The 11,930-nt window shown below is 39.5% G+C and overlaps 1 protein-coding gene across 1 annotated transcript in view; it reads left to right on the top strand.

Moving 5' to 3' along the window:
• Positions 1-601: 601 nt before the first annotated feature.
• The window catches only part of NBAS (NBAS subunit of NRZ tethering complex), a 183,642-nt gene continuing 172,313 nt past the window's right edge, over positions 602-11,930 (top strand). Inside the window, exons 1-8 of the mRNA XM_040597509.1 lie at positions 602-780; positions 5,846-5,900; positions 6,479-6,515; positions 8,226-8,303; positions 9,320-9,367; positions 10,493-10,536; positions 10,880-11,013; positions 11,784-11,917. Coding sequence (XP_040453443.1) covers positions 637-780; positions 5,846-5,900; positions 6,479-6,515; positions 8,226-8,303; positions 9,320-9,367; positions 10,493-10,536; positions 10,880-11,013; positions 11,784-11,917 — 674 coding nt within the window. The 5' untranslated portion in view covers positions 602-636. The remainder of the gene's footprint in view (positions 781-5,845; positions 5,901-6,478; positions 6,516-8,225; positions 8,304-9,319; positions 9,368-10,492; positions 10,537-10,879; positions 11,014-11,783; positions 11,918-11,930) is intronic.

Raw genomic sequence — 11,930 nt, 5'->3', positions numbered from 1 at the left:
ATTTTTCGTCTGTTTGCGGGTTTTTAGGGTGCGCGCAGGCTCACGATTTTATCCCTTCTGAATGCCTGGTGTGGTTTCCCCCCCCCGCAAATCAAAGCTCGAGTCTGTCGTGCGGAGCCCTGTGGCCACGGCTTCATGCAGGCAGCAAAGGCAGGAGAACATATAGATAATATAGCTTACACCCACGGTAACTTATGTTTTAAACACGAAGTGTGTGTCTGCAATGAGAACCTGCATTATATTTGCATACAACACTGTCACCTTTGCATTTCATGGGTGTAATTCATGTTTGCATAGTTTTCTACAATAAAAGTATTAGAGGGGAGGTTGAGGTCTGCCGAGCTGCCGGCCCTCAGAGCGGCGGCTGAGGCGGGAAGGGCTTCCATGGCCTCGCTGCCCGGCCCTCCGCTTCGAGCTTCCCCCGCAGCAGCTGCCATCTCAGCGCTCCGCACCCGCTCGGGCGGGGAAGGCACCGGACTCTGGCCCCGCGGCGAGGCGAGGCGAGAAGCGGGGCGTGGCGCCGCCGCCGAAAGAGTTAACGGCCGCCGGGCCCAGGCAGCTGCCGGGCGTTACTAGTTTGGCCTCCGCCGGGCGCCGTCGCTGCTGCGGCGCTGGGAGGGCGGGGAGCAGGCCAGCATGGCCGCTGCCGGCGGGGAGCGGGGCGAAGCGGTGCCGAGAGAGGAGGGGATGTTCGGTGCCGTCGAGGAGGAGGACGGGAAGGGCAATATCCTGTACGACCTGCTGGTTAACACCGAGTGGCCTCCGGAGACGGAGGTGCAGGTGTGTGTCGCCGCGGCGTGGCCGGGCTGCGGGTGAGGTGACCGGCCACGTAGGCGCGGGCGGGGGTGGCGGCTGTGGCGGGGGGAGGCCGCCCGCCCTGGGGGCCGCGGGGCTGGGCCGTAGCCCCGGGGAGGCTCGCCGGGCTGCCCGTTCCGTTCCTGATGGGCACAGGAGCGGGGAGCGCAGCAGAGGCAAGCACTGAAGGGGCTCCGTGCGGTCATCCTGCCCCTGTCGTGGTCTCGTGTCGCTTGGTTCCCGCGTTGTCACCCTCGCCTCTGCCGCCCGAGATGCCTCCGAGCCTTTCCTGCTCGTGGCCCGTGAGCAGTGTGTGTCAGGTTTTGCTGTTCAGCTGACGGGAGGGAAGCCGTGAGGGGTCTCATCTCCAGCAAAGAGCTGTGCTGAGAGCAGTGGAAGCTGTCCTGGTGCAAGCGAGGTCTGTACTGAGCTTAGTTTGCATGAGGAGAACCACATCAATCTCGAGACCTGTGCATCGCAGTGGTTTCACCTGTGTTTTCACAAGTGGGTTAAAAGGGAGAACTGTATCACAGTGTATCCACAAGGCACACAAACTGATGCCAAAGCTGAAAAGATGAGAAAATCTCATTCTTGTATTAAAATTTTTGTTTGCTTCTGTCTGCTCTTCTTTATGGGTCAGTGGAAAAGCTAAAAAGCTCTTTCATCTTTGCTTTTTGGTCTTTTATCCTGTGATACGCTGAACTAGCTGCCTCTGTGTCTCCTCTTGTCTGATTTGGACATGGAATATGCAAGCAATATGGTTTTCTTGTAGGAACTTGCAAGTCCACTGCTGCTGTTAATGCATTTCCCACTAAAAGTACTTTATGGATGTATTTTAACAAAGTTTTATGCTTTATGAGAACATCTGAACAGAGAAGATGTAAAAAATTACAGGTGGAAGAATGTACCTATTATAATTACTAAAGCCATTCTCATAAAAATATGTTTTTGTTTATCAGAAAGTGATTTTGTTTGTTTCGCTTGATCTGTAAGTCCTCAGTTGCAGTAACAGGTATGGGTGTTTGGAAAATATTACTGTGGTGTAACCAATTGCTAACTTTATAGATTATTCAGATAGGTGAGTAGACAGATACACCTATTTTTATTTAACTGGCTTCTGAGAGATGGTAAATTGTGTTTGTTTCTAGCAACATAAGAAAGCAATTTATATGTCTGTAAACTGTGAGGAGGACTTCGGTGTGCTGGCACGAGACTGGTTCTACCAGCTATGTAAAGGGGGCACACTTCTGACAAGTATCCCTTCTCTTCAGCTGCCATTAGTATGGAAGTTGTATGGTTAGTTGATTAAAAACCAATTAGTCTGAGAAACAATCATGTTGTTTCGTTTCCTTTTCTTAAGTGGTCATCCTAGTGCTCATGTACCAAGTGGGGTGAATAATGTTTCAGTCAAAGCTGAGTGAAGTGTGAGACCTCCCTTCAGTGGCAGCGCGTGGGTATGCTGATATAAAGTAATTGTGGAACCACAGTCTTGGGATCCTCATCTGCTCTGATAGAATTTCTATGCATTGTAGAATTCTGCTTGTGAACTTCAGTAAATGGTACAGGGTATTTTAAACTTTGTATTTCTTGCCCATTTACTTTATTTTCAAGATAATTCCCATCTTCAATGGCAGAAATAGGAAGGCTGAAAATGTTATGCTATGTAATTTGTTTGGATTTACATTCCTGAGAACTGTCAGTAGCCAAGGTCACTTCTGATACTCTTTTTACAATTTTAGTGGGAAATTGATTTTACACAGACATAATAGGCAAACAAATTATTTTCTCAGTATGATTCTGGTTTTACCTTAAGGTTGCTTTAGCAATGACATTATTTAGGTGATTGTGACTTTCCTTTTGGAACGTGTCTCTTTAAATCCTGGTTTAGTCACACTTTTCAGAAGAAGTCACAGAACACTCCCTGCATTACTTCTTGTAGAACTGAATGGTTTGGAATGGTTGAGGTGAGGAACAGCAGGAAGGGAAAAAGGAAGTTGACTGCTGCAATGGGAAATGAATTAAGTGTCTTCCTACACAGTCACCTAGGATACAAAACAAGGCCTTAGAACAGACTTTTCACAGGGCTCTATTGACTTTGTTTTAATTTTCTATTATCTCATTTGGGATGATGCATTTTTAATTGCACAGTGCTGAGCACTTAACAACTGTAATTATGTCTGTTGGAGGATGAGCCCTGTGATGAACATGTAAAGTCAGGTTAAATTCAAGACACTGATAAAACTGGCATGGATTTCTTAAGTTGGAACCCCAAATTAGCTTTACTTTTAGTTCTTGTTAGTATTCTTATTCACCTGTATTGTATTTCCCAATAAGGTTTTATGGGTTTTGTTTGTTTGATTGTTGTTGTTTGTTTGTTTTTTTTTTTTTTTTTTTTTTTTTTTTTAGGTGGTGGGGTGGGTGGAAATAACAGTTATTTGTAAAGGACACATGCAAGGAACTAACAAGGCCAGACAAGAGTGGTGTGGAAATCAAGCAGTCTGTGTTCAACGTAGTGATGTGATTGTATCTAATATACTGTTTGGGAACCCTGAAACATATAATGAGAATAAAAGGAATCAAGACAGTAGTTGATCAATGAAAATAGTGAAGGAGGCAGTGGTTGCAGGGGGAGGACTTAAGGAATCATTTGTGGAAATACAGGCAGGCTGAACTTTTCTCCAGTAGACAAGTACTGTCTGTCTTCTGAAATGTATCAAATGTATCACTTGATTCTGTAAGCATTTTTCATTGCCATCTCATATTCTGAGATTTCTGCAACACCCCCTGCCCCCTATGACCTTGCTGTGTGTGCAAACTAAGTGGGTGTCTTATCAGCGAGGAAGTTAGTTAGGTTTTATTACTGGTATGCTCTAGTGAAGGAGACTTTGAAGTTGTTTTCCCTAATGGGAATGAATTAAAAAAGAAATACAGCAGATCTAGTAGCTACTGCTGTTGCTGAGGTGCTAGGAATAAATGATGAAAAATAAAATTCAGGTCTTCAGAGTGTAATAGTAAATCAGCTTTGTGAAGGGTTTAACTTGTAGAATAGGAGCCTGTAGTTTAGGCTCAGGAGTGGACCCTAACAATATTTAAAAAAAAATTAAGTAGGTATAAGTCATTTTTGGAAATATTTTTGCTGAGAACTTTTGTTAAAGGTTTTGGATTAAGAGGCGCTGCTGTTAACCTCCCTAAGAAATTGCAGCTTTCCCTGGGGTATTATGATAGCTGTAAGAAATAATTTATACTCTCACTTATTTTACTGTAATGCCTGGTTATTGCCTGGTTGATCAACCTGAATTGGAACGCTATCTATTAGTACAGCTGTGTTGGCTTCTTACATGTTCTGAGACGACAGCCTGATTACTTGAAAGGCTGTTTCTGTACTGCAAACTTTGCATATAGAACTTCTAATCTTTACTTCAGTAACTTAAATTTGGGAGCTGTTGTGGTTTAACCCTAGCTGGCAACTAAGTATCAGATGGCTGCTTGCTCACTCTCCCCTTCCCCCTCCGGGATAGGGAGGAGGATTAGAAAAAGGTAAAAAGTGTGGCTTGAGGTAAGAACAGTTTATTAATTGAAATAATAATAATAGCAACAATAGCAATAATAATTGTAATGAAGAGGAGAGGGAGAGGGAGAGAGAGAGAGCAGCAAACCCCAGAAGAAAAAGAGATGCATAACACAACTGCTCACCACTCACTGACCAATGCCCAGCCAGTCCCTGTACAGTAGTCAGCAGCTCCTGGCCAACTCCCCTCAGTTTATATACTGAGCATAATGTTCTATGGTATGGAATATCCCTTTGGCTAGTTTGGGTCGGCTGTCCTGGCCCTGCTGCCTCTTGGCTTCTTGTTTACCTGCTCGCTGGCAGCACATGGGAAACTGAAAAGTCCTTGACTGAGAGTAAGTACTGCTTAACACATGGGTGTTTTTGTTATTGCTGTCAACACTATTCTCAGACTAAATCCAAAACACAGCACTGTACCAGCTACTAAGAAGAAAACTAATTCTGTTCCAGCCAAAACCAGGAGTCCACATATTTTTTTTTTTTTTTTTTTAAATATAGATATACTCTGGAATGTTGCTGTTCTATAAATTGGGTTCAGAGGTCTGAATATTTCAGTTAACAAGTAATGATCTGCTGTATGTATTCTATACTGAAGGGAGGAGGAAATTCATTCATTACGTACTCTAATGCTCAGTTTATGGTGCTCTAATATTTTCACTAGAAAAGTATAAGCATGACTGCTTATTTTGAAGATTTGTGTGTGATGCCTTCCTTACTGCTCATCTTTATTGTCTTCTCAGTTTAATCCCTTTTTCTTACTTTTTTTATTGGCAAATAATTTTGCCCTTTTATATAGGTAAGAATATACATGCTATGTTTTCTATTTCTTTTTTTCTGTTGTTGGAGAGTGCTTTCATTTATATAGTGAGTGTAGTTGTTCACCTCTGTCTTAAGTAGAGCAGGAGTGCTAGAAGGGCTATGTGAGATGATACAGAGTAGAGGTGCTGATCTGAGTGGCTGTGTTACCTAGTACAGATTGACATAAAATGAATTTTTCTTCAGAAGTTCTTTGCTTTTCTTAATATTTCTGAAACTTTAATGGACAGTCTTTATTATGTAGCTTAGCAGTTACATATTAGTGTAATACATTGAACACCAATTGCTTTGACTTCTGGACATTACAGATCAATCTGGTATTTGTTTGGCATAGAAAGAATGATTTATAATACCTCACAGGAGAACATCATCAGAAATCATTATCTATTGTTACTTCCCAAAGGTCAAGGCAAAGCTGAATCAATAGACAGTATGTAGTATGTTTGGTTTATTGCATTTTGGCACTTTAAAAGATCTGGTTCTATAGCGTGTTCTAGCTTATGCAGTTAAATTACTCACTATATGAAGTTGTGAGTAATAGAAAATACATAAGGAACTTGCAGGCTAGCAAACAACTTTAAATTTAGTCAGTGAATATGCGTAGGAATGTTGTATTTAAGTTAAAATGTGTAACATAGTGTTTGACCATTATTGTTGTAATTGCAGCCAAGAGGCAACAGAAAACATGGTGCATCATTTATCATCAGTAGAGCAATTACAGGTAAATATGACTTGTTCTTATGTTTGTGACTGGTAAGAATGGTGTGTGGATTGCTTGCAAAATTTACAATTTCTGTACTTTAGGGTGGCTGGTGTAATGGAAATAGAGTGCAGGATGTGCTTTCAGGAAGACGTTTTCTGATTATTGATATTGTTATTTTGGTGAGCTTTCTTGTCTCTGTTAGCTTGGGAAAAACTTCTAAACCTTACATCTAAGAAGTTTAGAAGCTGTGTTGCTTTTTGCAAAATGTCGAGCTTTTTTTCTCTACCAGCTCTTGCATTGGGCTATTTGTTAAGGAAGCTTTAAATTCAGATTATATTCAACACTTGGTTTATGCAGTAACTGAATTGCATTTTCACACAGTAGGAATTTCTCTTAGAATTTCCAGAAAAGTGTAGCAATATTCTTTTAATCTGCCATTTATATTTACTCTAATGTAAGAATTCATTAGTCAAAGATAGAGGGTTTTTCTGTTAATACCTTTTTCTTTTGTGAGATTTCTGAGATTCTGTGTACAGTGAACTGGAGAGTGTTGTAAAACTGCTAGAAATGAAATTTTTGCTTTATTTCCATTGTAGGTCCTGCATTGTTTCTGCTTCAGTATGTCTGGTACAGGTAGGTTTGAAAATAGTGCTGAATCTTTTTATTTGGTAATATTTTTATAGCTTTTTGATTTGATGAAAAGTTATTTTGAATACAGTAAACTTGAACACTTGTTTAGAGTATTGTCCAAGCAATGCTTAGAATATTCTCTTAGAATAAGTTTAAGTTGGCTTTTTACTTTTATCAGAAGCCTAAGTAAACTTGCAATTGGAACAGCATCTTTCTCAAAACATGTATTTGGCCTTCCCACTCCCAGGTGACATGTTGCAAGTGAAGCTAGTTTGTTTTTTTTTTCTCTTTTTTTCCTCCTTAGGCCTCAGTGATAGGTATGATGGCATGGCAGAATTTGCTTCCTTTGAGTAATAATTCAGATATTTTTTTTTCCCTGCGACAATGTCAACTGTCATCCAAAAAGCTGGATAACTAGTTGAGCAACATTCATGCCATTTATAAATTTAACTTCTGATTCAAAAGGCACTTAAATGGTCTCAAACATATTGGGGTAAATACGGTGCTCTTGGAGAATTTTCAGCTCTATGGTTATACTACTCTGTTGGTAGACTTGGCAGGTTTGAAGATACCAGTTCTCCCTTTCTAGGGGTATTCTGTTGGCTTTGGGATATATAGGGAAAGGGACACTTAATGTGATCCTTGTGAAGCAGTACTATACTTGATTTCAACAGACAGTGCTGTTTTCTATGTTGTTGGTGTCATACTTTATTTTGTGCCTCCTCCCTCTCCTTTTTTCTTGGGGATGGGGTGGGGTGTTTATGGGCTGTATAACATCATACCAACCTAGCTGTAAGGATTCAGTTGCAGAAAGAATTAACTTATTTTTCTTCCCACCCCCCCTCCCCCCAGTAGTCATATTTAAAGTCTGATTTTTAACTTTTAAGATTTATTCTATTTGCTATTTTAATGTATTTAATAAAAGTGTTGTGAGGGAGCTCAGGAGGCCTCTAGTTTAAAGTCCTGCTAAAAGCAGGGAGAACATTGAATTCAGACTAGGTTTCTTAGGGCTCTGTCCAGCTAGGTCTTGAAAACCTTAGAGGACAGAGATCGCAAAGACTCTCTCTGCAGCCTGTTGCAGTGCCTGGCTAGTCTTCATGGTGGAGAATTCTCTTCCTTATGTCAGCTTGGAACATCCTCTGTTTTAGGATCATAGAATTATTTAGGTTGGAAAGGACCTCTAGGATCATCAAGTTCAACCATTAATCTAACACTGCTAAGCCCACCAGAGGGTTAATCACAGCTTCTTGTGCTCCCATCACACACTTCAGTGGCTTCCATCTTCATGATAACCTCCTAGATATCAGAGAGCTGCTGTTTAGTCCCCCGAAGCTTTCTCTTCGCCATTGTAAACAAGTACAATTCCCTCAGTAGGGAGAGTGCTCGGGTCCCCCTGAGCATGTTGTTGGCCCTCCAGTTTATTGGTGTTCTTCTTGTAATGGACACATACACACACAGCTGGCTGCTGACCAGAGTATAGTGTGGTGAGTAAATAGTCAATTCCCTTAATATCTGGCTTTGTACTGTTAATATAAACAAGAGTGTTGTTAGCCTTTTTCGTTGGTAGGGTGCAGTGTTGATTCATGATCAGTTACTAAAACCTTCCAGGTGATTGATGGTTGCCTTAAAGCTAAGTCATCTGGCATGTGTATCTCAGGTACTGCTTTTGTTAGGGGTATGTTCTGATTTAGTCTAATGTTTTTGTTATTTCAGCCCTGCAAAGTTTTCTCTGCCCACTGGACTGGTTCGTCTAGTTAATAAGCAGATCAACTGGCACCTAGTACTTGCAAGGTAACCAGCCTACATGCTTTTTCATTTTTGGCAGGAGTGAAGACATTAATGTTTCCTCTCCTCCCCCCACCATCCCCATTGGTAGCAATGCTGAGTTAATACTGTGCTAAGATAGTGTTATTCTTTTTGGTCAGGAGAAATACTGGAGGCTTTCACAGGTAGCCTTGGGAAAGAAAAGTCAGTCTGCTCTGTGGGGACTTCTATGCTGCTTTCCTTCATTTAATGCATCTCTCACTCAGGTCTGAATGTCCCTCTAACTTCTGAGCCAAGTGGCTTGCAGTGCAGTAGTTGACAAACTCAAGTGATCAGTTAAAGATCTCTAAATCAGCAGGATACATAATATAAATTGTTTTTAAATTGCCCTCAAGACTTATCTGCTATTTTATGTATAGAGAAGTGAGTTCCAAGGCTAGAACCAGCTGTTCTGCAGTAACTTGATCAGCATCAGTGAGATCACTGGCTTTTAAAAATAAGCATAGATATATACAGAAAAATAGTTAAATGACATGAAGACATGTTTTAGTTTATTATATATTATTACTGAATATGATCATTGGTTCAGCAAGAGCTCTGTGCTGTTGAGAAGGTGATTCTTTGAGGGGAGTGACGATCTCTTTTGATGCACAGCATGCCAGTTGCAATGTGGCATGTCAGGTACAAAGACTGGAGGTCTGCTCCTAAGGAGGCAATGTAACTTACTGAAGTGTGGTAGTTGTTTATTCCAGAAAACGCAATACATAGGTTTAAATATTTATGTTATAAAATTATCCATAAGCAACATCTGATTCTGAAATTCCCTGCGGCAAGCTTTTAGACATTTTTTCTGTTTTCTTAGTGCCGCTAAAAAAGAGTGGCAGATACATTTCGGTGATATGAGAGGAACCTTATTATAGTGCTGATTTTTTTTTTTTTTATATCTAACCTTACAGAAAAGTTAAAAAGAGCTCTAATGCACATTTTGTAAGGACTGGACTGGACTTCAAATGAACTTTCACACCTGTATTTTTCTCTTTCAGTAATGGTAAATTGTTGGCAGTTGTTCAAGACCAATGTGTAGAAATCAGGTAACTTAGTATTATCTACAACTTCATGACTACAGTTGTGGAGTTCTAAGACACTGTTTCTATTCATGTACTAATCATACTTTAAAAGATTTTCCTGGTGTGTGGTTTTTTTTTAATGCTATATATTGTGAACGTAGTCTATGGAATAATCATAAAACATATTATCACTTAGAAAGCAGAAACCTTCTGTTTCTTCTTAGTCCTTGGCTGTTTCCTATTTAAAAAAACCACCACAACAAAACCTCTCTCAACCCCCCCCCTAATTATAAATGTTACATAGCTTTATATAAACGTCTACCTGTGTATCTCTTTTTGCAAAATTAATGAAGATGCTTTAAAGTACTAACCCCAAATCAACTAACCCCAAATCATGGTCGTTCTAACCTTTGCTTTTCTGTTCCCCCTAGAAATTATCTCCTAATAAATGGGGCAAGGAGCTAGTATTCTGCTTCTCTGTAGAGAAGCTGGCATGTATAATACTTCACCTTATTTTACAAGTTATGTGGATTGCCGTAAAGGCTGATGCTTTCCCTTTTTCTTCTGCTCCCTAACAACAAGCTCTCCTTTGCCCGCTCAAGAACACATTTAGCTGTAGAATGGATCTTGATTGAGTGTGTTTACTTGTTTCACAAAAATCCATTTGCTAGAAGGTCAGACCTTCTATTTATATGTAAAAGAAGCAAGTGTATGAAAATTGTTCAATCAGAAGTGGTGTGAACACCATAAATGTCAGCTTATAGACTGTAAAATAAATCTTGTGTTTCAAGTGTATTAAGTATATTCTTGCATTGTTTCTAAAATTGTAGCATAGAGAATACAGACTAGTTTTTTTTTTTTTCTGAAGTTACATACTGAAGTTCTGAAATGCTGCTGTCCTGTTTTGAACATCCTAAATGAAGGATATTACTATTTATGTGTTGGGAGGATGTTTTCTAAAATGCTATTGTTATTTACTGCAGCTGCCTAAGGGTGAAGGCTACTGTGCCTCTTTGAACAAGTACTTAAATGCATGCAGGCCTTTGAATTTTGCACTTGGAGTATTTTTATAGTGTTCTGTTTATTCTGGAAAATTGAATAGTGGTTTTATTTTTTCTTATTTAAATCCATCGGAGTCTTTTTCTGCAGGTCTGCAAAAGATGACTTTGGATCCATAGTTGGAAAATGTCAAGGTGGTGTTGGTTTACGTTAAAGAAAATGTTGTAACTTCTTAAAAGCACTGGCAAGAATCTCTTGATTTTGCTTTGTGACTAGCTCCATTACCCTCCCTCCCCCTCTTCTTCTCATAATGATTAACATATAAAAGCTGAATCTGAAATGAAATGGTAGTTAAAATTAATGGGTTTGGGAGATGCAGCAGGTGTTGGCGGTGGTGTGGGGTTTTTCTTTTTTCTTCTCTGAAATAAGCTTGTAATGATGGTAAGCGCCCTGCATTTTTTGATGCAGTTGACTTTGTTCTGTTTAAAGGACTATATTTATATTCAGCTTTTTAATAACTTTCTTCCTTTTTCATAGTGCCAAAGGATCCTAACCCTCAGTGGAGGAGGGTGGCATGGAGTCATGATTGTACGTTGCTTGCTTATGCTGAAAGCACTGGAACAGTGAGGGTGTTTGATCTAATGGGTAGCGAGCTTTTGGTCATTTCACCGGTAGGTGCTCTCTTATATTTAATATGAATGTAGGAGAACTTTTTGTAAGGATAAAGGGTAGTTTCCACTCTTAAGCCTTTTTTAATCATGGCTTATTTTGGTACAAAGGCTTACAGTATGAATACCTTTCACAAATGTACTACAGTGAAGTGTTTATCATATGATGGCTATATTATAGTTAAACTGAAGTCTTGTAGCACTCACAAAGTGTATTCTTTGCGCTGTTGTATCTAGGCAGAATCTTCATCTTTCTTTTTGTTAGAATTGTGGCAGATCTGCAGGTACATCAGATTGTGGAAGTATAGAATGACCTAATTACCATGTGTGCATATATCATTAAAATTTGTAGTACTATTACAAATCTGCATTTTATATGCAGAATCACTTATATGTCAAGAAATATTGCTGATGGAGCAATATGAGGATTTTGTTTTCTTGGTATGAGAATAGTTAGTTGCTATTGGCTTGTTCCACATAATATATTTTATTTTGCATATTCAAAGATTGTATTAATTTGTAATTAATTTGGGAAGGTAGCTCAAGTGTATTTCCTTAATATATTGTCTTTGCAGACTTTATAATAATAATATTTATTTAAATTGAAGGTAAAAGGAAGTGTATTTTGTTAGTAATACAAACTGAAATTTTATTTTTTTAATATGTTTTTATACAATATAATAAATTCCTAGTTCTTTTGGCATTTAATATTTTTTTTTCTTTTTCCCTAAATCCCTTTCTCTTTCAATGTGTCTCTGCATTTTTGGGTAAAGACAGCAAGTTTTCCAGGAGATTTGAGTTATGCTATTGCTGGACTGATTTTTCTAGAATATAAAGCAAGTGCCCAATGGTCAGCTGAACTGCTTGTTGTTAATTATCGTGGAGAACTGAGAAGTTACCTTGTAAGGTAAGCATGCATT

This window comes from Falco naumanni, chromosome 6 (assembly GCF_017639655.2).
Source record: "Falco naumanni isolate bFalNau1 chromosome 6, bFalNau1.pat, whole genome shotgun sequence".
Lineage (NCBI taxonomy): Eukaryota > Metazoa > Chordata > Aves > Falconiformes > Falconidae > Falco > Falco naumanni.
This window is presented reverse-complemented; position numbering and strand designations above follow the sequence as displayed.